Source organism: Podarcis filfolensis (genome assembly GCF_964270895.1).
Source record: "Podarcis filfolensis genome assembly, chromosome: 6".
In the NCBI taxonomy this organism is placed as follows: Eukaryota; Metazoa; Chordata; class Lepidosauria; order Squamata; family Lacertidae; genus Podarcis; species Podarcis filfolensis.
The window spans coordinates 99,362,697-99,385,146 of record NC_139609.1 but is presented as its reverse complement, the minus strand read 5'-3'; the positions used below and the strand labels follow the sequence as shown (position 1 = coordinate 99,385,146).

The following is a 22,450-nucleotide window of genomic DNA, read 5'->3' as shown; positions in this document are numbered from 1 at the left end:
CCGGACGGGCGGAGCTCTGCGTGGCGCACCCGGCGCCCTGCACTTCCGGTCCCTCAGACACCACGATGGAGCTCGGAGAAGGATGGCGGGCGAGGCTGGGCGGGCCCGGCGGCGAGGAGGCCGAGGAGGAGGAGGAGGAGGAGAGCGGCTCCGAGACCGAGGCAGGCGAGGGGGCGGCGGGGAGGGAGAGCCGGGCCTTTCTCTCTCTTCCTCCCTCTTTCTCTCCCTCCCTCCCTCCCTCCCTCCCTCCCTCCCTCCCTCCCTCCCTCTTTTCTCCCTCTCCCCCTTTCTCGCTCTCTCTCTCTCTTTCTCTCCCTCCCTCCCTCGCTCCGTCTTTTCTCCGCTCACCTCTCTTGTCTCGTCTCCCCCTAGGAGGTGTCTGTGGGCCGAGGCGGTCGCGGCGGAGACTTCGCGGCAGGCTTTGCGTTCGCCGAGGCGTCGGCGGGGCCCAGCGGAGGCCCCTGGGCGGAGGTGCTGAGGCAGCTCAAGGGGAAGGTGAGAGCGGGGGGGGGGGGCTCCGCAGGGGCACATACTCTGCGCCATCACTCCCCCCCAAAAAAACTCCCACCACCACCTTCTGGCCTGATCCAGCAGGGCAGCTTCTCCGAAGCCACTGCCAATTCTTCTTCATCCTCCTCTGGAGCAAAAAAGGTTCCCGGACCTTCTCTCTGCCCCCTGCTCCTCTATCTGAGACCTGCAAAGTCCAGATGGGAAGGTTGCTCCCTGCCTCAGGGTTCCCATGAGGTCATCCTGCTGGAGCTTCTGATCTTTGGGCTTCCACTCCTGCACTCACCTTGTTTGTTTTCTCTTATGCAGAGATCCGCTACCAGCCTGGACGAGAAGATTGCAACTGTAAGAAAGAAAAGAAAAGCCCAGGTTAGATATTCCCACCTGTTTGGGGTCTTCTGGGTTCCTGTATCTGCGTGGATAAGGGCAGCAATTTGCCCTCGACATTGCAGGGGCACATCATGTGATGCATCATGTTACACGTCATGTGCCAGTACTCGAGCGCTGGGTGCGGAATGGGGAGCGCAGAGCTGGGCTCCATGCTTGGCCTCCTCCTCCCCACGTGACCTCAGGCAGGGAGGAGGAGGCTGCGAGGCAGGGCTGCCAGCTCCACACTCTTGCCCACACAACATCGGCAGGGAGGAGGAGGAGGGCCACAGGATTTCGGGGCAGCTCAGTCCCCTCCTTGAAAAATTTGGGGGTGCTGAATACCCCTCAGTCCCCACCACTTGTTGCACCTGTGTGTGGATGTTGTGCTGCCTTCCAAAAGTAGTGTCCTCCAAAACAAAGTGTCCAACTGGTCTGTTTCATGTGCAGGGGAACCTCTGAGACTGCAGAATGACTTATCTAAGCACAACAGAACTTCCCATTTTCAGGACCCCAAAGTCAGGGCAGGTGGCTATTCATAACACCATACATTTGGAAGGGGCCTGGAAGGTCTTCTAGCCCAATCCTCTGCTTAATGCAAGATCAGCTTCTGGATGGGGCAGCATGTGTAACCCATGAAAGAGCTGTGTGGGCTTTGCCTTTTGCATGAGGTGCCTGCAGTGTGATTGCATCTTTGTAGGGACCCTTGGAGAATCTTCAAGCAGTTTTTCTGGTTCAGTGGACCATTATTTAATCGTGGAATCTTAGAGAAGGAAGTTTAGAAGCAGGCTTACAATGGCAGAAACAATTCCCTAACGTATTTGACGCTAACGGATTTGTGCCACATAAAGTGGTGCTTTATGTTCTGGCTGCAAGAAAGATGAGAAAAAGAAACAATATTGCAAAACGTTGTGCTGGAGATTCAGAGGTCTAATGGAAGTTAAGCTAGGTATGAGCTAGCAGATGATACAAACTCTGACTCCCTTTCTTTATATGCTTGATGCTTTGGAGTACGTAGTTGTTGTACACTGTTTGTTACAGTTTGGCAAATTGTAATGAAATTGTTACGGTCTTTGGTCAAGACAATAAACTCTTTGGCCATAGAGAAGGAGGCTGGGCAGTAAAAAACAATGTCCCATTTGGGGGGGTCTTTTCCAGGAAAAGCAGGCTAAACAAGGGCCAGCAAAAGAAGATGCTGGGGAGGCTACACAGGAGAATGTAGACAAGGTGGATGCTGGAGGAAGTGAGGAGGAAGATGCAAAGGAGGAGGAGGAGGAGTTGGAGTCTGAGTACTCTTCGGCAGACGAGAGCATCTTCACAAAAGCTGGTAACCATGGCGATGGATGTGCTGTGCAGGCACTGGGGCAGAAGAGAGCAAGTGTGCGTCTTCTGTGCCTTACAGTGGGGCAGCTGACATGCTTTTTGCAGCTAGCTGCATGAATCAAGGTTTTAGTAGGAGGCGCTGCTCTCTGATTTGTAAGGTGTTCTGATCATCTTTTGGTGGGGGGCGGGTCATGTCGTTTTTTACAGATACACTCAAGGTGAAGCAGCGACGGAAAAGGAAGCGAGGTGGAGAGGAGGTGAGCCTTTGGATGCTGGTGGTGCTGGGTGAGAAGGAGTACCTGCAGAAACAGGGGTCCTTCCCTCATGTTGTGAGTCTGTGTTCCAGGCTTTCTCTTTCTGATCCTCCTTTCTAGGAACCCGAGCAGTTCTTTGAAGATGCTTCACAGTACGATGACAGCCTGTCGTTCCAAGATATGAACCTCTCCCGGCCCTTGCTGAAGGTAGCCAGATCCTGCTTTCTTTCAGAGGGAGATGGCAAAGGTGGTTGCCTAGTTTCTTTTGGATGGGCAAATCTCAGCCCACACTGAGTCATCACATTTGTCAGCTTTTGTGGCCCCAGGAGTAAATTAGGCAAACGTGCCTTGCCTAATTCAAACAAAATAACAAAAGAAACAGATCTGTGAAAATGCAGGCTTGTTTGGTATCTCTTATTGGAAGTACAGCAAAACAAAAAACTACTATTTAGCAGCAAAGAAAACATTAGGATGTTCATCATACAGTGGAACCTCGGTTTTTGAGCATCTTGGAAGCTGAACGTTTCGGAAGCTGAATGCCAAAAACCCGGAAGTGATTGCTTCTGTTTTCAAACATGTCTGCTGCGTGTTTTTCTTTTTTCTCAATGGATTTTGCCGACCTCCCATTACTTCTTGGTTTTCGAACGTTTTCACCGAGGTTCCACTGTACTGTTAACAGGGCTCGAGGCTTCTGGGTAAATGGACCTTAAATGAGCCTGTAGTTGGAGGATGGAAGAAGAAAGTTCTTGTTTATTTATATTTAAATTTATATGCCAGCCTTTACCCGAAGATCACAGGGCGGTTCACAACATAAAAATACAAAATGAAACCACAAAATACATAAGAAAACAAAACCAAACCCATCACTCTCCTCCCACAAACACATTTAAAAAGCTGTAGAAGCTTAATCAGTCAAAGGCCTGGTTGAAGAAAAAATGTTTTTGCCTGGCGCTTAAAGATATGTAATGAAGGCGTCGGGCAAGCTTCTCTGGGGAGAGCTTTTCACAAATGAGGAGCCACAGCAGAAAAGGTTTTGCCCGCTCTCTGGACCTCATGGAGGAGGCATCAGAAGAAGGGTCTCAGGTGATGATCACAGGGTCAGGGTCACTTCATGTGGGGAGAGGGGGTCCTTGTCAGTTGTCAGTCAGTCCAGTTTATTTGCTAAAAAAGGGTTAGTAAGGTGGACATTTAACCTGCTTTCACTTTAAGATGAGCATAAGAATGTCGTTTTTAAATTAAAATCAATAGTCCTTTTTCAATATTTGTATTGGAACAGCTTAGACCAAACTCTGTCTATCAAATCAAAAGCTGAAGGTAGATCTGTAAATGCTACAAGAAGATACTGTGTTGACCTTTTGTGCATGCACACTTTGCCGTCAAAGCAGTTGTCTAGATTGGTTCCTGCTGTTTCAGTAGGATATTTCGTTTCGCTCAGTCCACACAATTCAATGCTCCGAAATCTAGTTGAATTCTTCTCCATTATTACATGACTCAACTGTCCAAAGCTGTAAGAAGAAATTCTACCACATTCTGTAATTGGTTCCATTAGTATAAAAAAAACACTTTCCTAAAAATTTTGATTATTTTCTAAAGATTCTGAGAGCGCTTAGCCACCTGACATTCAGAATCAAACCAGCCACCAGAATCAAGTATTTCACTTTCTGGGGCTGTAAGAATAATTATTTACTGTATTTTTCCATGTATAAGACTATATTCCCCCCCTATTTTTTCAAGTTTAAAATTGGGGGTCGTCTTATACATGGATAGTGCATATAGGGGAGTTCTTTATTTGGAGTCCCAAAAAATAGGGGGCGTGTTATACACGGTATTAGATTTCAGAAAGACTGGAATGACTGCCTTTGTAGGCTATCAGCAAAATTACCTGAAGTATTGCCTCGAGTGATAAAATGTTACCCTTGAGTTCAAATAAGTTGTAGTCTGAGAGTAGATCAGTCTCTCTTGGAATCTGCTAGGCCAACCAACATGCCATGCCAAGCACCTTGGGTGACCTAGTTAGCCTTCCTGCACCGAAGACGCCCCTCGGCTGTGTATGGGCAGTAGCCAACAAGGCTGAGCTAGAAATGGCCACTTTCCCATTGATCTCCCCTGAAATGATCATATGCTGGGATTACTGCCCATGTCAGTGTGGAGACCCAGTCCCTCTGAGAGGCCAGAGAGCAGCATGTTGATGCGCGTTCCAAGTTAAGCATTGGCATAGTTGTAGGGCAGAGACCTGCTCACACTGGCTTCTTCCCAACGGCTCTGATTGGCAGGCAATAACCGCCCTGGGCTTCAAGCAGCCGACCCCCATCCAGAAGGCCTGCATCCCTGTGGGGCTCCTGGGGAAGGACATCTGCGCATGTGCGGCTACAGGGACAGGTAAGCCCTTGGTTATAATAATAATAATAATTCAAGGGAGTGGGGGTGGGGCAAGGCTTGGGGTGGGCCAGGAGGCTGATCTACGTCTTTGTTTTCAGGGAAGACAGCGGCCTTCATTCTGCCTGTGCTGGAGCGCCTGATCTACAAGCCCCGCCAAGCCCCAGTGACGCGGGTGCTGGTTCTGGTGCCCACCCGGGAGCTGGGCATTCAGGTGCACTCTGTCACGAAGCAGCTGGCGCAGTTCACCAGTGTCACCGCCTGCCTGGCCGTGGGTGAGTGAGCAGGACCCGGAGATGGAGAGGGCTCCTTGGGGGGGGGTGTGACTTTGTTTGCACCCATCCTGCCCACCAGGGGAGCTCATGCCCCCACCCGGTTTGTGTCCTTGCAGGGGGCCTGGACTTGAAGACCCAGGAGGCGGCGCTGCGCTCGGGCCCCGACATCCTCATTGCGACCCCTGGACGCCTCATTGACCACCTGCACAACTGCCCCTCCTTCCACCTGGACAGCGTTGAGGTCCTCATCCTGGACGAGGCTGACCGGTGAGGGGAATCTCTGGGCACAGGCGGGTGGGGGTGGGGAGAGGCCCTCAGAACACCAAGAGGCTGCAGGATCAGGCCAAAGGAAGCCCACCCAGGCCAGCATCCTGCTCTCACAGCGGTCCATCAGAGGCCTGCCTAGGGAACCCCAGAAGCAGGACCTGAGCACAAGAGCAATGCTCTCCCCATTTGTGAACCCCCAAACTCCATATTCAGAGGTAGGCTGCCCTGGGCACTGGAGGAAGAACAGAGCTGTCATAGAACAGTAGAGTTGGAAGGTACTAACAAGGGCCATCTAGTTCACCCCCCTGCAATGCAGGAATCTCAGCTCAAGCATCCCTGACCTCCAAGGAAGGAGTCCACCACCTCTCGTGGGAGACCGCTTCACTGTCGAACAGCTCTTACGGTCAGAGAGTTTTTCCTTATGTCTATAGTCAGAATCTCCTTTCTTGTCGTTTGAAGCCATGGGTTCAAGTCTTCCCATCCAGAGCGAGAGAAAACAAGGCTGTTCTCTCTGCCATGTGACAGCCCTTAAGATATTTGAAGACCGTCATGTCACCTTTCAGTACTATGAGGAAGGGAAAGAAAAGCATCTCCCTCTTTTCTTTCTTCATCCTGTGTGTTATTTTGCACACCTCTTATTTTCTGCTCCCTTTTCCCTTGTAGCCATTCCTTGCAGGGTGCTGCCCCATCCCCTGGGATCTCGGCCTTTTGGCGCAGGCTGGCTGGGTTGTCAGTTTTTGTGCCTGGAGGAGGGGGCCTCATCCCCCACCCTCTGCCCTATTTGCTCACCTGCCTCTCCCTCTCCCCACAGGATGCTGGATGAGTACTTTGAGGAGCAGATGAAGGAGATCATCCGGCTGTGTTCCCGACATCGCCAGACCATGCTCTTTTCTGCCACCATGACAGACGAGGTACCAAGGGAGACCCAGAGAGGCGACTGGGGAGGGTGTGGTTGTGACAATGCGCTGGGCGGATAGGAAGTGGCCGCAGGAATCTTGTAATGTATTTGAATCTTGGTGCTCTGCTGCAGAACAGCGACCCCCCCTGTGATCTCCCTTGGACCGGAATGTCCTGCTTCTCTTTGGAGGAGTGGAGTGTTAGGGGGACCTTCCTGGCAGGGCTGACGAAGCTTCCCCCTCTCTGGCAGGTGAAAGACTTGGCCTCCGTTTCCTTGAAGAACCCTGTCCGGGTCTTTGTGAACAGCAACACAGATGTGGCCCCGTTTCTGCGCCAGGAGTTTGTCCGCATCCGGCCCAGCCGTGAGGGAGACCGGGAGGCGATTGTGGCAGGTGGGAGCCTGGAGTGGGGGTCCAGCAGCCCTCAGGGGCAGCTTCTGACCCCATAGCACATAGCCATAATGGTTGCTCTGCCGGATATGAGTTGCTGGAAGAGTCACTCTTGTGTTCAGATCCTGTTTGCCTCTTTTTGGCCGCCATGAGAAGAGGAAGCTGGACTAGATGGGCTGTTGGCCTGATCCATCAGGCTTTTAAGAACATCAGAAGAGCCTGCAGGATTAGGCCAGAGGCCCATCTAGCCCAGCACCCAAACAAATGCCCCAGTGAGGAAGCCCCCCCAAGCCCGATTTGAGCACAAAAGCCCTCTCCCCTCCTGTGGTTCCCAGCTGCTGGAATTCAGAAGCGACTGTGGAGGCCGAGCGTGGCCATCCTGGCTAAGAGCCACCGAAAGCCCTCTCCTCCCCCATGCTATTTTAAAGCATCCTAGGTTGGTGGTCGTCACCTCCTCCTGTGGGAGTGAGTTCCACAGGCCACCTGTGAGTTTTGTGTCCTCCCATCCCTCTCCTCCTCAGCCCTGCTGACTCGGACGTTCCTGGACCACGTGATGCTCTTCACGCAGACCAAGAAGCAAGCGCACCGCCTGCACATCCTTCTGGGCCTGATGGGCCTCCGTGTCGGGGAGCTGCATGGCGACCTCTCGCAGGCGCAGCGCCTGGAAGGGCTCCGGTAGGCAGGGTTGGGAGTGGGGAGGAGGGGTGTGTGCAAGAGAGGTCGGCTGCCCCTGACGCTCCCTCTCTGCGGGTGCTGCCGTTGTCTGCAGGCGCTTCAAGGACGAGCAGATTGATGTGCTGGTGGCCACAGACGTTGCGGCACGAGGACTGGACATTGAAGGTGTCAAAACGGTCAGTGGTTCTCCCCTCTCTGTTTCCCACCCTTGCTCAGCCAGCTTGGGTCCTGCTCAGCTTCTCACTGGGAGAGTGGGATGCCGGACCAGGTGGGCCCTTGCCCCAGTCCCGCAGGTGCTCTCCTGAGGCTCTCCTGTCTCGCCACAGGTGATCAACTTCACGATGCCCAACACCACCAAGCATTATGTGCACCGCGTGGGGCGCACAGCACGCGCAGGGCGGGCCGGCCGCTCCGTCTCCCTGGTGGGCGAGGAGGAGCGCAAGATGCTGAAGGAGATTGTGAAAGCTGCCAAGGCGCCCGTCAAGGCCAGGGTCCTTCCCCAGGGTAAGCATGGTGGCAGCAGGGCGGGGTTGGGAAGCAGGGCATGGGGACGGGCACCCTTAGGCCAGGGGTGGCGCTGTGGGAGGCTGAGCGGCTGCCCTTTGCCCCCAGATGTGATTCTGCGCTTCCGGGAGAAGATTGAGAAGCTGGAGTCGGACGTCTACGCTGTGCTGCGCCTGGAGCGCGAGGAGAGGGAGCTGCAGCACTCGGAGGCCCAGGTGAGGAGGAGGCGGAGGCAGCAAGGTGGGGGAAGGAGGCCCTGTGGGGGAACGGGAGGAGGCCTTAGGGGTGCCTGGGCTCATGGAAGTGCTTATCTTTGCAAAAGGAAGCAAGCAAGTTCCTGCAGAGCAATTTGGTTTGAGTGCCTTCCTTCTTTGCCCCTCCGGGATTCCCCTTTAGTTGGCTCCTTTTGTGGTAACTTCCCCCGTGGGACACAGCCCCGCCAGGTGGATGAGGGAACATGGGGCAGCCCTTGTTTGGCTTCCTACCGAGGTTCCTGGGCATTGAGGCTGTGCCCAAAGAGGGGCTCTCCCAGCAGCAGCCCCTTGACTTTGCTCTCCTCCTAGATCAACACTGCCAAGCGGAAACTGGAGACGAGTGCTCAGGAAGGGGCGGAGGGCGCTGCCCGCAGCTGGTTCCAGAGCCGCGAGGAGAGAAAAAAGGAGAAGCGTAAGGGCCTGGCCGGGAGAGGGGGCAGGGGGGGCCTTGGCCGCGAAAGGGGGTTCTTTCCTTGCCTGGCTTCTCACCTTCTGCCTCTGGGATCTCGCCTCCCCCCCAGTTGCCAAGGCCCTGCAGGAGTTTGACTTGGCGCTGCGAGGCACCAAGAAGCGGAAGAAGTTCATGAAGGAGTCTCAGAAAAAGGCGGCCCAGCTGACGGTGAGCAGTGGCTGAGTGTGTGTGTGTGTGCGTGTGTGTGTATGGGGGGGCGGTTGTTTTGAGGGGCTAGTGAGTGAGTTTGGGGGGGGGAGCACTCCTAGCCCCCTTTGTGCTGTCCCTGCAGCCGGAAGAGCGGTCCCAGTTCGAGATCCTGAAGTCCCAGATGTATGCCGAGCGTCTGGCCAAGAGGAATCGCCGGCCCAAGCGTGCCAGGGCCATCCCCGAGGAGGCTCCGTCCGCAGTGGCCAAGGGAGGTAAGCAGCAGCTCCACTTCTCCGGGGGGGGGGGGGGCTGCCAGGCTGCAGGTCGCCTTGGCTTCAACCTGGGGTCTCCCTCTCTGCCACGTTCCTTAAGGGCCCAGGCAGCAGCACAAGAAGAAGACGTCCGTGTTTGATGAGGAGCTCACCAACACCAGCCGGAGAGCCCTGAAGCAGTATCGGGCGGGGTGAGTATTGTGCGCCCCCCCCCCATCATCCCTTTCCTTCACGGTCCTGGTGATCCTCTTGCCAGGGCTAGGAGTGACCTCTCCAGTCCACAGATGAGGAACAAAGGCGATCTTTGATGTGCAGAGCGCCCCAAGGAGAAAGTTGTTGGGGGCTTGGGAGCCAGAGTGCAAGGGGCTCCTGCTTTACCAAAAGTACCAAGCAGTTGGCATCGAAACCAGCTGCTAAAATGGGCCAGAAGTTCCCCAGCTAGAATAATCTAGTCCAACCCCCTTCAGTAAAGGAATTGTGCCCACCTCTTTGGGGGGACGGCTTGTGTCAGCCCCGCCCCCTCTGTCAGCAGAGGCCCTGCCTGGCTGTGATCCTGACATCTCTTTCCTGCAGGCCCTCGTTCGAGGACCGCAAGCGCCTGGGTCTTGGCTCAAGAAGGAAAGGAGGGAATTTCAGAGCAGCCAGCTCCAGGTGAGGCTCCTGTGCTCCCTGCCTTTTCCACCCATGTGTCTCCCTCCGGCTCTCTTCTGCCTCTCCCACCAGAGGACTGACGCGCTTTCTGCTTCCTGTCCTTGTGCAGGTACAAGAGGAAGAAGTGAGGCAGGAGCTCTCCTGGGCTGCCTTTGCGGGTTTCTGGATGGTGGAGGCCCTTTTGAGGCTTGGAATCCAAGTGAGTCTTCCTGGAGGCAGCAGCACCAGCCACATCTGGGCAGCTGGAGGCAGCTTTGGCCTGGGAAGGGCAAGCCAGACCGCTTCCCACTGTTGCGGCCTGAAAATCGGAATTCACCAGTGCCTCGGTTGCCTGCGTATTGCAGCCCCATTTGCTTTCTAACATTTCTCACCGAGGAAGAAACTGTTCATGTTCTGAAAAACTGTAGATTATTCTACATGTTTATCATTAAAAATGACTTTTTCGACACACTACAGGTCTCATTGACACTTTCTAAAAAAAAGGGTGTGGGTGATGGTAGAGAACCTCTACTTCTGTGTGGAATTTGGAAAGTGTACCACTCAAGTGTGCTGTGAAATATGAAGTCAAAAATTCCCAGTGTCAGGACAGAACAGTGTAATAAGATGGCAGAAATCTTGCTATAAATCATTTACAGCTCAATTATTTGCATTTATAATTGCCCAGAATGGGACAAAACAAGAAAAATACGTACCGTATTTTTCACTCTATAGGACACACTTTTCCCCCCTCCAAAAATTAAGGGGAAATGTGTGTGCGTCCTATGCAGCGAATGCAGGCTCCTTGGCTTCAGCGATAGCAACGCGAAGCCTCTGAAGCGCAGAGGGAGCGCTCCCTCCACGCTCCGGAGGCTTCGGGTTCCTTTTGCTGAAGCCGGGAGAGCAAGACGCTGCTGGCTTCAGCAGAGAGGGAGAGCTGCGCAGCGCCCCTTCAGCCAAGCGGGAGGAGAAATGGAAGGGGCTCTGTTTCCCCTGCCGCTTCGCTGAAGGGGCGCTGAGCAGAGAGGGGGAGATTTTTTTTTTCTTGTTCTCCCCGTCTAAAACAAGGTGTGTCCTATAGAGTGAAAAAATACAGTATCACGCCTCTAATGTTGTGAGGGAGAAATTCTTTTATCTTTTTTCTTCACTATGCTTTTTTTGTGCAGCCTGGGCAGGAGCCGTGAACAATGTTATAGTTAATTGTTGTAGCTTGTCTTCCCTTACCACACCCCACTGCTACGCTCACAATTGTGAAGGATATTCTTATGTTATGAATGGTCCGTGTCACCATCAAGAAAACTCTGGACTGTCCATAGATCAAGCGACTTTTAAGTTCTTAACCTAGCTCCTGGTTGTCATCCTAGCCAGATGTTTCACTGATAATCAGTCGGTCCATCATTGGAAAAATAAGACTTTAGTCTTGCCCAAAAATGGCACATAGACATTCCATTTTGGCGACTGTAACACTGCCCACAGCCCATGCCGTTTGGGGATTTTTCTGTCTAAATAGCAAGCAAGTTCTCAACTGGGGCTTTTCCTGCCTGCCTCCTAGCAGCAGATTAGCAAAAGTTCAACCTCATCCTCTTCAGGAATGTTTGAGCAGTTTGATGCCTTGGCAGCAACCACAGGGACACGGCTGCAACGTCCCCCTCCCCCAGGCTTTGCCGTGAGCTCCCTGCACTGAACCTAAGATGAGGGGCAAGAAACTGGTGACTAGCTTCTGAATAGCTCTTGCTGGAAGCCGCAGGAGGGGAGAGGGCTGCTTTTGTACTCAGGTCCCGCTTGCGGGCATATGGTCAGCCATTGTGAGAAGAGGATGCTGGACCAATGAGCCACTGGCCTCATCCAGCAGGCTCTTCTTAAGCTCCTGAGCCCAGGTGAAGAGCCCTCCAGGAAGCCGAGACTTGTTTGCTTTGCTCAATCTCAGAATAAATTTGCACCACCACAGCAGGAAATTTCCCAGTGTTTATTAGAAAGGGCAACATGACAACCCCCAAAATATAAAACATACATACAACCCCCCCACCCCACCATTCCCTCAGGGTGAACAAGACAGAAGTCCAAAGGCTCAAATTCTGCTCCCTTCACAGCGTCACCTCTCAGGGCCTGGGTGGGCGCATGCCAGGAGGAGGGGGACCTAGAAAGGACAGAACAGAGGCAATCAGCTTTGCAGCTCCTGCCCCAGGAGGCAGCAGTGCTCTTGCGCCCCAAGGACAACCTTGCCCTTCCCTTCCCCTTAGTTCCAAGCTTATCAAGGGCTTCTGTCTTGCTCCAGTGAGATTTCCATTCACAGGAGGCGGACAGGCAGCCGAAAAGGACTCTGGCTTTGGCTTGACCTGCACCCTTGACTCAGGCTCAAAGCCAACTCACCTCTCATGCCAGGAGGAGGAGGCCTCATTCCAGGAGGTGGCATGCCCATCGGGGAGCCTCGGCCAGGCGGCATGCCCATCGGGGGGCCCATGGGGGGCCGCATGCCAGGGGGAGGCCCCATCATCCCTGCAGTGAAAAGGAAGCCACTTCAGTCCCCTTGACTCCGCAGACCACCCCTCCCCAAAGTCCCAAAGTGAACCTCAGAGTAATCCTGCTTTGACACCAACTCTTCACAGTGCTCAGTTACTGTCATTTCATCCCAGGTTCTGCCAGTCTGGGTGGGGGAGGCAACTGGGTTGCTGCTTACCTGGAGGTGGGGTCCCTCTGCCCATAGGTGGAGGGGGGCCTCCGCGGCCTGGCGCATACTGAGTGGGGGCTCCTGCAATACTGGCCGTTGCGGCAGCCGCTGCAGCAGCAACTGTCCCTCGGCTCTGAGGAGTCATCACCTGGCAGGGGAGAAGAGGCTTTTAGAAATCTCCTGCAAATGAGATACCAAGTTGGAGGGATCCACTGTTGTTCCCTCCCCTGCAATCATCCAGTGCCAATCTCCTTGAGCTGCCCCAGACTCCTCCCCCCCTCAAGCCATTTATTGGGAGGACGTGCCTCCTGCTTACCTGCTGGGATGGGCCACCAACACCACGCACGGGGCCGGCCAGGCCTGCGGGTGCCTGGGGCATGGGAGCTCCTGCGGGGACGCCCCTTCCAGCAGCTCTGCCAACACCAGGTCCTCCAGCGGCTCCAGCCAGGGGCACGCGAGCGATGCCAGTCTGAAAGAGCGAAACAGTAACTGCAGCAGGACAATTTTCCAGTGGTGGTGGTGAGGTTCTTAACAAAAAACCTACCATGCTCAGCAGTGAGTCAGGACACCGCTTGCATAATAATATATTTTTTTTATCTGGGGACAGACTGACACATACACTTATCTGCTTCACCTTTGTCTTCCCGACCCCAAAATCTGACTTTTCTCCCAGAACTCCCCTGAAACTCCAGTTTCTTTCTTCCAAGTACCACACCAAGGAGTATTTGGCTGCCCTACTCCTCTCTGCCCCCATTAATCCCCATCCTCTCTGATTGATTTCTTACCCCTCCCTGGTACTCTCCATGTTGATTTTTGATTCTGTGCTATTCCTGATATGTAGAAGAAGCAGACGTTTCAAAATAAATATATACTGGCATGTCCTTTAGTTCCAGAAGCAGACTGTAAATATTTTAGAGCAAACCCCAAAAGCCAGACTTAGTTGATGCCTTGCAATTTTAAAGGGGTGCTGTCAGGACCCCTCTACTAAGCTATTCTGGGAAAGGTCAAGGTCACGAGCAAACATCTCCCCTAATCTGGCTCCGCTTACATCTTTTGGGGGTGGCCCCTCGACTGTCATGGAGACCAGATTCTCTCCTCGCAGCAACACCAGGCCCAGCACTCGCTTCTCTTCCCGCTCAGGCTGCTTGGAGTTCTTGGGCCTAGAAGGAAGGAAGGAAGAAGCAACCCAAAGCTGTGTCACAAGCATCTCTGCCCCCTACACCTACTTTTACAGGGGGTGACCTGTTGGCCCCTCAGAGAGGTGGGTGACATGCCACATTGGAGGGGGGTCAAAGGGGGAGAGAGAGACCCAGGCTATGGCAGAAGCACCACCATCCCTGGGGTCCTATGGGCAGAAAGGAAGGCTTGCCCTTCCCCAAGGAGGACCAGGCAGGGGGAGACCCCGGCCGCCTTCAGGGCTCCTTTGGTGGCGTGATCTTGCGCCCCTGACAGAACTGTCCAGATTGTGCCCCCTAACCCCTGACAAATGAGCTCTTCTTTCTGCCTCTCCTCCACGCCCCCATTCAATTCACCCTCTATTTAAAACCTTTTATGAGGCAAGAATAATAAAATAATAATAAATTTTATTTATTTCCCGCCCTCCCCAGCCGAAGCTAGGCTCAGGGCGGCTAACAACAATATTTCTATTTATAGACATGTTTATGGGCACATTTTAAGCCGGTTTAGCAGCGTGCCCCCAGCCTGCACCCCTGGCGGGGGCCCACCTCTCCAAGCCTGAGCTATAGCCCTGGTTGCAGATGCCCCTCCTTCCACCCGACTGGTTTGTGCCTCAGGAGGTGTCATGAGGGGCTGGGTCGGGGGCCCCTCCTGGGCCGGCCTCTGCTTGGGGGTGTTGCTGAGGCCCCTCCCCCCCGGCCGCTCACTTGATCTTCCTGAACTCGTCGCAGTCGCAGAGGATGAGGTTCATGTGCTTGTCGAAGGCCTTGAAGGTGCCGATGAAGACGCGGCCGTCCTGCAGGATGCAGCGCATGCGGTAGTCGATGTGCTGGAGCATCTTGCTGCTCTTGCCCACCGTCTGCGGGGGAGGGGAGAGTTGGGTGGGGAGAAGTTTGATAGGTATTTTGAGGTCTTAGAGATATGGTAGCCGCACGTACATAGATCAGCACAGGAAGACCGATCTGAAGCCATTTTGATTCCTAAACTGAGCAAATGTTTCCTCTGAACGGTCAAAATGGAAAAGCCTCCCCATTGTCTTTTCCTTCACAAATCCTGTCTTAAGGGTATGTCTGTGTTTGAATAGGGTGTGAGCCTGTGACCTGGCTCAGGAGCTAAGTATCTATCATTACATAAGACTGGCCAGGCTCCCCAGGGTATCCAATCAAGTGAGCATTAACAGGTAACCTGCCAGACAGGAGGTAAATAAGGACAGGAGAAAAACAACATTCAAATCTCTGCTTAGACCGCCTTTTCTGCGATGTAGGTATGATGTTTCTGGGGGTGGTCTTTGACTCCAAGGCGGGCAATTTAAAATGTCTATATAAGGGCAGGCACGCCTTTGTTCGGGGTTCCTCTTCCCTCCTGCGTGTGAGGGGAGCACCCTGTTGCAACAGATCGATAAAGATCAGGCTTACTAGCTGCTTTGCTTCTCCCTTCTCTGTGCCCTTCTCTGCTTGGCCTCTGTTCTTCTCTCCTACCCGCCTAAGGACTCTATACGGGCTCTTGTGTCCCCCATAAGGGAAAAGGGGCAATTTTTGTTCACCACAGAGGGAGGGGAAGGGGCCCCCAATCCCACCCCCCCGCCCCCCTCACCATGGCGGCGGCGGCGGCGGCGTCGGTCCTCCTTCCCCGCGCGGCTCCCTCTGCCTTCCTGCCTTCCTTCCCGCCGCCTCACGAACCAAAGACGCGCCTCGCGCTGCCTGAGCGGAACCGGAAGCGCCCGCCGACCGGACGCTCCCCGCCATACTTCCGCTGCCCGGCCCCGCCCCTCGGAGGCGGGGCTCGTTGCCCGGGCGACCGCCCAGCGCGGCGGCTCCGGAGGAGGGCGGAGCTGCTCGGTCTCCATGGCAGCCGGCGCCGGGCGACGAGGCCCCGCCTCCCGGGTGGAGAGAGACGGAGTGGAGCGGGCGCCAATGGGGGACGAGGCGCGCTCCTGAGTGGCGGGTGCCGCTGGCCAATGGGGCTGCGCGGCCGGGCGGGAGGGGCGGGACGCAGCCGGGTCCGCGGCCGGAGGGAGAGCGGCGGCGTCGGCGGAGCGGAGGGTCCCGGGCAGCCGGGTGAGCGCGGGGCGGGGAGGGCGGCCGGCCTCGGCTCCGGGGCGGAGCGGCGACTCTCGGGGCTCCGTTCCTCCGCCCCCTCTGTCTGTTGGTCACGCGGGGGGGGGAGGGGCCCGGCGACTTCAAAGGGAGTCTCTCTGTGCGTGGGGGGGGGACACGGGCGCCCCCTGCTGGGCCTGAGGGAGACCGGCCGGCCCCCTCCGACCCCCATCTCCGGACAGAGGCCCTCGCGGGCCGCCTCCCGCTCTCCTGCTCCGGAGAGGCCCGCGGGGGGGGGAGGGAGGGGCGACCCCCTCCTTTGGCCTGGAGGAGCTGCTCGGCTTCTTCCCCCAACTGGGCGCCCGCAAGCATCTCCCCCCCCCCGCTGGGACCTTCCCATAAGCCGCAGCTTTAGGGGGACTCCTGCTCTTGCCGCCAGTGGGGCAGCTGCGCCTCCCTGGCCCATCTGGGCCCCCATCTCTGCTCCCCCTCCCAGGCAGGCAGGCAGGGCCTGGGGGGCGAGAGCGCCTGGTCCTGCGCTGCCCAGACCCCCAGTCCCCAGGGGCTGCAGGCCCCCCCCAATAGCCCCCGAAGTGCCCCCGGGCTTCCTGTCGCCTGGCTCTTCTGCCGAAGGAGGCTGGTTCCTCTTCCCTTCCCAGAAGGAGGCGGCTTCCTCATGGGCTGCTGCTGCTGCTTTTGCTCTCCCAGAACCTGGATGGGGAGCCCCAACTCCGGACTTGCCTGGGGTGGGCAGCACCCTGAGCCCCCCCCAGTGCAATGGGCAGGTGGGGCGCTGCAGAGTGGCAGTTGGGGGAGAGGCAAAGGGAGGGACTTGGGGTGTGGGGCTGCAGCACATGGGGTTTGCCCTGCCTGATGGAAGCCTCTGCCCAAGCATTCAGGGCGGGGCACTGGAGAAACACACCCTTCTTTTAAAAAGAGCCAGCAGAATGTGGGCATGTGGGCATCCGGAACAGATGCAGCGCTAGATAAATCTCGGGTTCGATCTGCAGTGCCCTTTATTTCAGGGGTCCATCCCTGGGAGACCCAGCTCCCTGGGCTCACTAACATGAAATAGTTTAGCGCCTTCATCTTCACCTCTCTTAAAAACTAAAGGGCAGATCATAATGGTCAACTGTGATGCCCTTAAAATATATTCAACTTTTCTTGGAAAAACAGGTTGGGTTGGATGTATTGTGTATGTTGCAGCGTGCTTTATTCCCCCCTCCAAAAAAAAGAGAGACCTGTTCAAAAACTTGCACAGCACATAATGACCCACATCTCCTGGCAAAAGTAAGAGTCGGTCAAATAAAGCTACTGAACCCTAGAGCTGCACAGCAGCAGCAGCCAGGAGAGGGTTAAGTGCGCCTGGCCTTGAATAGGAGGCTGGCGGTGAAGGGGAGGCAGGCAGAGGCACCAGCTGCTCTGGCCCCTGCAAGGCAAAGAGGTGCTGAGCCCGTGTCCTCCCTGGCATCCCTTGGGAGGGGGCCTGGCTGGCTGCTGTGGCCAGGAGAGGGGCCCTCACTTGCCTGCGCTTCCTCTGGGGCAACTCCTTGGCAACAGAGCAGAGCTGGGGCATCCGGGTCACCCTGCCCTGCTTCCTTGCCAGGCTGCCCTCCCAGTGGCTTCCCAGCTCTAGGAAGGTGGGGCCGGGCAGTCTTTGGGGGCAGCCCAGAATTGGACCTGGCCAGGACAGCAGGAGGTGGTGCTGGGTGCCTCTGAGAGCAGTGCCCCTCCTTGCCAGGTCTTTGTTGGAAGCCGGGGGTGGGGGGCAAAGAGCTTGCCTAGCCAGGGGGCTGGCTCTGCTTGCCGGGGCTTTGGGCCTTTGTCTTTGGGCCTGTGCAGAGGCTGGTGCTGCTGGGTCCTCAGAGTGCCTGCTTGAGGGGGCATCTCTCGGGCAGAATCCCCTCCGCACTGGAGCTGACTTGCCTTTCCCCTCTGGCTAGGTTTGGGAGGCCAATTCCTCGCCCCCGTCTGTGAGGTGGCCGTCAGCCAGGAGGGATGCCACCCCCGTCGGACATTGTCAAGGTGGCTGTGGAGTGGCCGGGGGCCAACGCTCAGCTGCTGGAGATTGACCAGGTGACGGGCGCAGGCTGCTGGATCGGGCCGGGGGGAGGGGGCAGGGACCACATCTAGCATCCTGTTCTCACCGTGGCCAACCAGCACCTGGCTGCCTCCAAGTGGGGGTGGGCTGGGGCAGAGCTGAGCCCATGTGGCTGGTAGCCATTGAGAGCCCTGCCCTCCTCCCAGAATGGGTCTGACCCTCTTGGAAAGCCCTGGTGGCCAAGCTGCTTCCTGTGGGAGGGAGTTCCAGAGTTCCAGTCTGCTCTCTGCTAAGAAGGGCTTTCTTTTCTCTGCCCTGACTCTTTCAACTGTCAGCTTCCTGGGGTCTCCAGGCCTTCTAGTGCTGAATGGTGGGTGGGCCGGGGGGGGGGGCTGCTGATCACCTGCCGTCCAGAAGAGAGTTACAGTTCAGGCTTCTCTTTCTTCCCCCTGCCTCTCTCAGAAGCGGCCTCTGGCGTCCATCATCAAGGAGGTCTGTGACGGGTGAGTGGGAACCACAACTGGCTTCATGGGGGCCACGCTAGCCTCTCCCCCCCCACTCCAGCCAGCTGCTTGCTTGGGGCTCTGGAGCTGCTGGATCCCCTCCTCTGAGCCCCCTCAGTTGCTCTTCAGGCTCCTGGGTGTGGCTCACCTGCCCCCCCCCCCGCTAGCTTGCTTCCTGAGGGAGGAGGCTGACGTGGTCCTCCCCCCCCCCCTTAGGTGGTCGCTGCCCAACCCAGAGTACTACACGCTGCGCTACGCAGATGGGGCCCAGCTGTACATTACAGAGCAGGTGCGTGGGAGCTGGTTCCTAACCCCCCATCTAAAAAAGCAGGGAGAGGGCCATGGGGTGCCATGCAGCTCCTTGCAACTCTGATCAGGATGGGGCCCTTGGAGGAAACCCACAGAAGCAGACCAGGAGCCCCGCTGGGGGGCCTCCGCTACTCTCCCAGTCGTCCTAAGCAGCCCCCCCTTCTTGCCTTGCAGACCCGCTGTGACATCAAGAATGGGACCATCCTCCAGCTGGCGGTTTCTCCAGTAGGTCTGGGCTGCCTCTGGGGGGTGGGTGGGTTCTTTATCCCCCTTTGAGGATATGGGGCCTGCTGGCTGGCTTTGGGCTCATGGCACGAGGCCACCTCCTCTTGTTCCCTCTCTCCTGCCCGGCTGAGGGGAGCCCCCTGGAGGGGTTTGGGGTCTGCAAGGGGCTAGCTGTTGCCCTGCCCCCCAGTCCAGGGCCGCCCGCCAGCTGATGGACCGGACGCAGTCGCACAGCATGGAGGCTCGGCTGGAGGCCATGAAGGAGCTGGCCAAGCTCTCTGCAGACGTGACCTTTGCCACAGAGTTCATCAACATGGACGGCATCTCGGTGCTCACCCGCCTTGTGGAGAGCGGCACCAAGCTCCTCTCCCAGTAAGTGGGCATCCAGCACCAGCAGCACTCACTTCCCTGAGGGGCTGTCCTTTAATGTTGACAGTTCTGGCCTTCTCTTTGCTCCAGCCATTTGCAGCCCCCCGGCCTCTTCTGGAGCAGGGCGCTCTTGGTTGGGGGGGGGGGCAGCTGCCCCAGGGCTGCCAAGGGGGCAGGGGAGGCAGCAGAGACTTGGGCGCCACCTCCTTGGCAGCCTTCTCTTTGCTCTTCCGCAGGACCTGGCTTGGGTGCTCTTTCTCTCCTCCTGGCATGGGAGGGGGCAGCCAAGGGCAGCCGGGATTTGATGCTGGTCACTGGGACACCCAGGGGCGCAAAGAGGGAAAAGGCCACTGGCTAGAAGACAATCCTCCCAGGCCTGGGTCTTCTCCCCATTACTTAGTGTTGTAATGTAAGAACATAAGACCCCCCCCCCACTGGATCACGCCCAAGGGGGCCCACCAAGTCCAGCAGCCTGTTCTCACAGTGGCCAACCAGGTGCCCACCTGCGGTTATCGGCAACTGGGATTCAGAAGCATGGCTGTCTCTGACTGGCAAAGCCGAGCCACCCAGTGTCCTCTTCTCCTCCAGGACTTGGTGTGATCCACTCTGAAAGCCTTCTAAGGCGATGGCCATCAGTTTAGTTGCACTGTGCGAAGAAGGACTTTGTGTTACCAGTCCTGAATCTTCCAGCGTTCAGTTGCGTGGGATATCCACAAGCCCTGGCCTTAGAAGACAGGGAGGAAAACGTTTCTCTCTCCACTTTCTCAATGCCATGCATGATTTTACAAACTTCCATTGTGTTGCCTCCTACATTTTCTCTAAACAGGCCCAAACGCTGCCACCCTTTCCTTAGCCAAGCCTTCCTAGATGTGTAACTTGGTTCGGCTTTTTAAACTTGATTTTATCTGCATTTTGGCAATGGCATCCTGCCTGCTGTTTTCAAAGTCTGTTTTCATTGCTGTTTGTAATGAATATTTTATGGTATTATATATACCATTTAATATGGTTTTTTAAAACTGCTGAATAGTTAATTCAATATCCACGTTGGCTTTTAGTGGGCAAGCGCAGGGAGGCCTTGAGCCTCTTGGTGGCCTGAGCAAATCCTCCTCTGTCACTGCCAGGCTCGGAGTGCCCGGCCTGCTTTGCCCTTCCCTTTTCTGCTCTGGTTCTCCAGATGGCAGCACATCCCACAGGCGGATGGTGGAGCCGCAGAGCATGGAGTTGCAGGTGTGGGTTGCAGGTGCTGAGGACACGAGGAGGCCCCAGAAGCAGGCGGCTGCCTTTCCCATTGCCCACTAAGTGCTGGCGTGAGACCGCCAAGACGGTGCCCGGTTGCAGCTCTGCGTCGCCCAGCAGAGTGACTCTCTGGAGGGGCTGCCTTGGCCAGCCATGAGTGGAGAGCGAGGGAGCCCTGAGGGTGCCTTCCCCCCTCCCTACTGATCTGCCATCCCCTGTGCCCACTGCAGCTACAGTGAGATGCTGGCATTCACCCTGACAGCCTTCCTGGAGCTCATGGACCACGGCATCATCTCCTGGGACATGGTGTCCATCAGTTTCATCAAACAGGTACAGCCTCCATGAGTGCAGGTGGCGGGGCTGGGCGATTGCTGCTTTTCAACATCTCACCCACTAAACATCACAATGTACCAGTATATTGCCCTGTCTGAAATAAGGATGGAGCTATGCAAAGCCCTCGGCTGGCTTCACAGTTTCCCCCTCATTGTGATTTTTGCTGGCTCCTGCTCTTGGGATTCGCTGCCCTTGCATGAGGCAGGGGAGAGCTCAGCTGGCAGAGTTAACAGGGGCTGCAGGAACTGAGAGAAGCCTTGGCTGGCTTCGTGGTTTTTCCTGCATCGTGATTTTTGCATAGCAACCGTGATTCGCGATATATTGCCAGGTCAAAAACAACGAAACTGATACAGTAGTACCTCGGTTCTCAAACTTAATCCGTTCCATAAGTCCGTTCCAAAACCAAAGCGTTCCAAAACCAAGGCGCGTTTTCCCATAGAAGGTAATGCAGAATGAATTAATCTGTTCCAGACTTTTAAAAACAACCCCCGAAACAACAACTTAACATGAATTTTACTGTCTAATGAGACCATTGATCCATAAAATGAAAGCAATAAATAATGTACTGCAGTCACACAGTCAGTAGCTGAACTGGGTTCCAGACAAAAAAAGAGCCACAAAAACAAAACACAAAATAAATAGCAAAAACAGACAGACCTCAGTGTAGCACTCAAAACGGAAGTGTAACACTCGAAATGGAGCACGTTCGGCTTCCAAAAAAAAGTTTGCAAGCCGGAACGCTTCCGGGTATGCTGTGTTTGGGTTCCAAATTGTTTGAGTACTAAGGCGTTTGAGAACCAAGGTCCCACTATATCACAAAATGGACTTCAAACCAGTTTAGGCAACAGTCCCAGCAGGCGGCACAGGAGAAGGGGGGCTCCCTGGGCAGGGCAGTGGGCATGCCTGCCTCTGGCGCTCAGCGGCCTCTGCCTCCCCCCAGATCGCGGGCTACGTGAGCCAGCCGACGGTGGACGTCTCCATCCTGCAGCGCTCCTTGGCCATCCTGGAGAGCATGGTGCTCAACAGCCAGAGCCTCTACCAGAAGATTGCCGAGGAGATCACCGTGGGGCAGCTCATTGCCCACCTGCAAGTGTGAGTGGCGCCTCCAGCACCGCGCATCCTGCCAGGGTGGGAGGAGGTGGGGAGCCGCCTGCCGCTCACCCCCCTTTGTGCCCCTGCAGATCAAACCAGGAGATCCAGACGTATGCCATTGCCCTGATCAACGCCCTCTTTCTGAAGGCCCCGGAGGACAAGAGGCAGGTGGGTGGCCGGGCAAGGGGGTGCCATGGGGAGGGAGGGGAGGGCACCAGCCATTGCACTCCTTCGCTGATGGGGGGCAGGGGGGAGGAAGGCTTCCTCCCCAGGTGGTGACTGGCCGGTCTGTGGATGTGCTGCGTGGCACTGCGTCTCTGTGTCTGCCCGTCCCCCGCCTGCCTGCCCGCCCTCCCTGCGAGGGTCTCTGTGCTGACTCTTCTGCCGGCTTCTCTTTGTGTCTTTCTGCTTCCTGTTGTCCGCAGGAGAAGCTCCTTAACCCGCTAGACCTGCCTTGCACTGTAAGTAAATCCCTCAGCTCCTCTCTAAGAGCACTGGTGTTTTCTCTCTTCAGAGCCAGAAAGCGGGGTGGAAATGTCTTGGGAATAAATAGAGAGAGAGAGACCCCCGTACCCTTCCTCTGCCTCCACCTCAGAGGCAGCCCTGCTCCGTCTCCGTCTGTCTCCGTCTCTGCCTGTGTCTGTCTCTCTCACACACATCTATCTGGCTTGCACACCTTGCATGTGTCCACAGGGAGAGGAGATTGTGGCCACCTTCTCCTCCCTGGTTCTTTGGCTGCTGAGGCGTTTTTGCCCTCCTGGACAAGCTGGGCTGCAGCTCCTGGCTAATCTGGAGAGGGCAAAACCAGGGTGATTCTTTTTCTTCTCCGCTCCGACCCCTGCCACCGCTTGGGTCTGTTGTTGTTGCATCCTGTG

General features: G+C 56.0%; 3 protein-coding genes across 10 annotated transcripts in view; 2 read left to right on the top strand and 1 right to left on the bottom strand.

Moving 5' to 3' along the window:
* Positions 1-22,450, top strand: part of ELMO2 (engulfment and cell motility 2) — a 78,247-nt gene that overhangs the window by 47,818 nt on the left and 7,979 nt on the right. Inside the window, exons 1-10 of one of the 8 annotated variants that reach the window (XM_083618592.1) lie at positions 15,414-15,488; positions 17,411-17,543; positions 17,971-18,011; positions 18,228-18,300; positions 18,495-18,545; positions 18,736-18,917; positions 20,381-20,480; positions 21,424-21,575; positions 21,665-21,743; positions 22,001-22,036. In XM_083618592.1, the coding sequence (XP_083474718.1) occupies positions 17,466-17,543; positions 17,971-18,011; positions 18,228-18,300; positions 18,495-18,545; positions 18,736-18,917; positions 20,381-20,480; positions 21,424-21,575; positions 21,665-21,743; positions 22,001-22,036 (792 nt within the window). In that variant the 5' untranslated portion in view covers positions 15,414-15,488; positions 17,411-17,465. Of the gene's footprint in view, positions 1-15,412; positions 15,489-16,227; positions 16,253-17,410; positions 17,544-17,970; positions 18,012-18,227; positions 18,301-18,494; positions 18,546-18,735; positions 18,918-20,380; positions 20,481-21,423; positions 21,576-21,664; positions 21,744-22,000; positions 22,037-22,450 lie in introns of those variants that run through there. The other 7 variants (XM_083618597.1, XM_083618593.1, XM_083618594.1 and 4 more) reach the window with 7 other exon arrangements.
* DDX27 (DEAD-box helicase 27) lies at positions 12-10,062 on the top strand. Its single transcript, XM_083618256.1, has 21 exons — positions 12-161; positions 373-495; positions 817-876; positions 2,032-2,200; positions 2,404-2,453; positions 2,571-2,657; positions 4,724-4,829; positions 4,928-5,101; positions 5,218-5,368; positions 6,180-6,279; positions 6,516-6,657; positions 7,176-7,329; positions 7,424-7,505; positions 7,656-7,833; positions 7,942-8,048; positions 8,397-8,499; positions 8,609-8,706; positions 8,831-8,960; positions 9,061-9,151; positions 9,534-9,611; positions 9,721-10,062. The coding sequence occupies exons 1-21, from the start codon at positions 66-68 to the stop codon at positions 9,737-9,739; spliced, it is 2,298 nt and encodes a 765-aa protein (XP_083474382.1). The 5' UTR covers positions 12-65; the 3' UTR covers positions 9,740-10,062.
* On the bottom strand, positions 11,539-14,723 carry LOC310764739 (small nuclear ribonucleoprotein-associated protein B'). The gene is made up of 6 exons (XM_083619193.1): positions 14,139-14,723; positions 13,304-13,415; positions 12,572-12,724; positions 12,265-12,403; positions 11,958-12,083; positions 11,539-11,724 (listed from the first exon to the last, which is right to left on the bottom strand). Exons 1-6 carry the CDS (start codon positions 14,267-14,269, stop codon positions 11,687-11,689), a joined length of 699 nt encoding a protein of 232 aa, XP_083475319.1. The 5' UTR covers positions 14,270-14,723; the 3' UTR covers positions 11,539-11,686.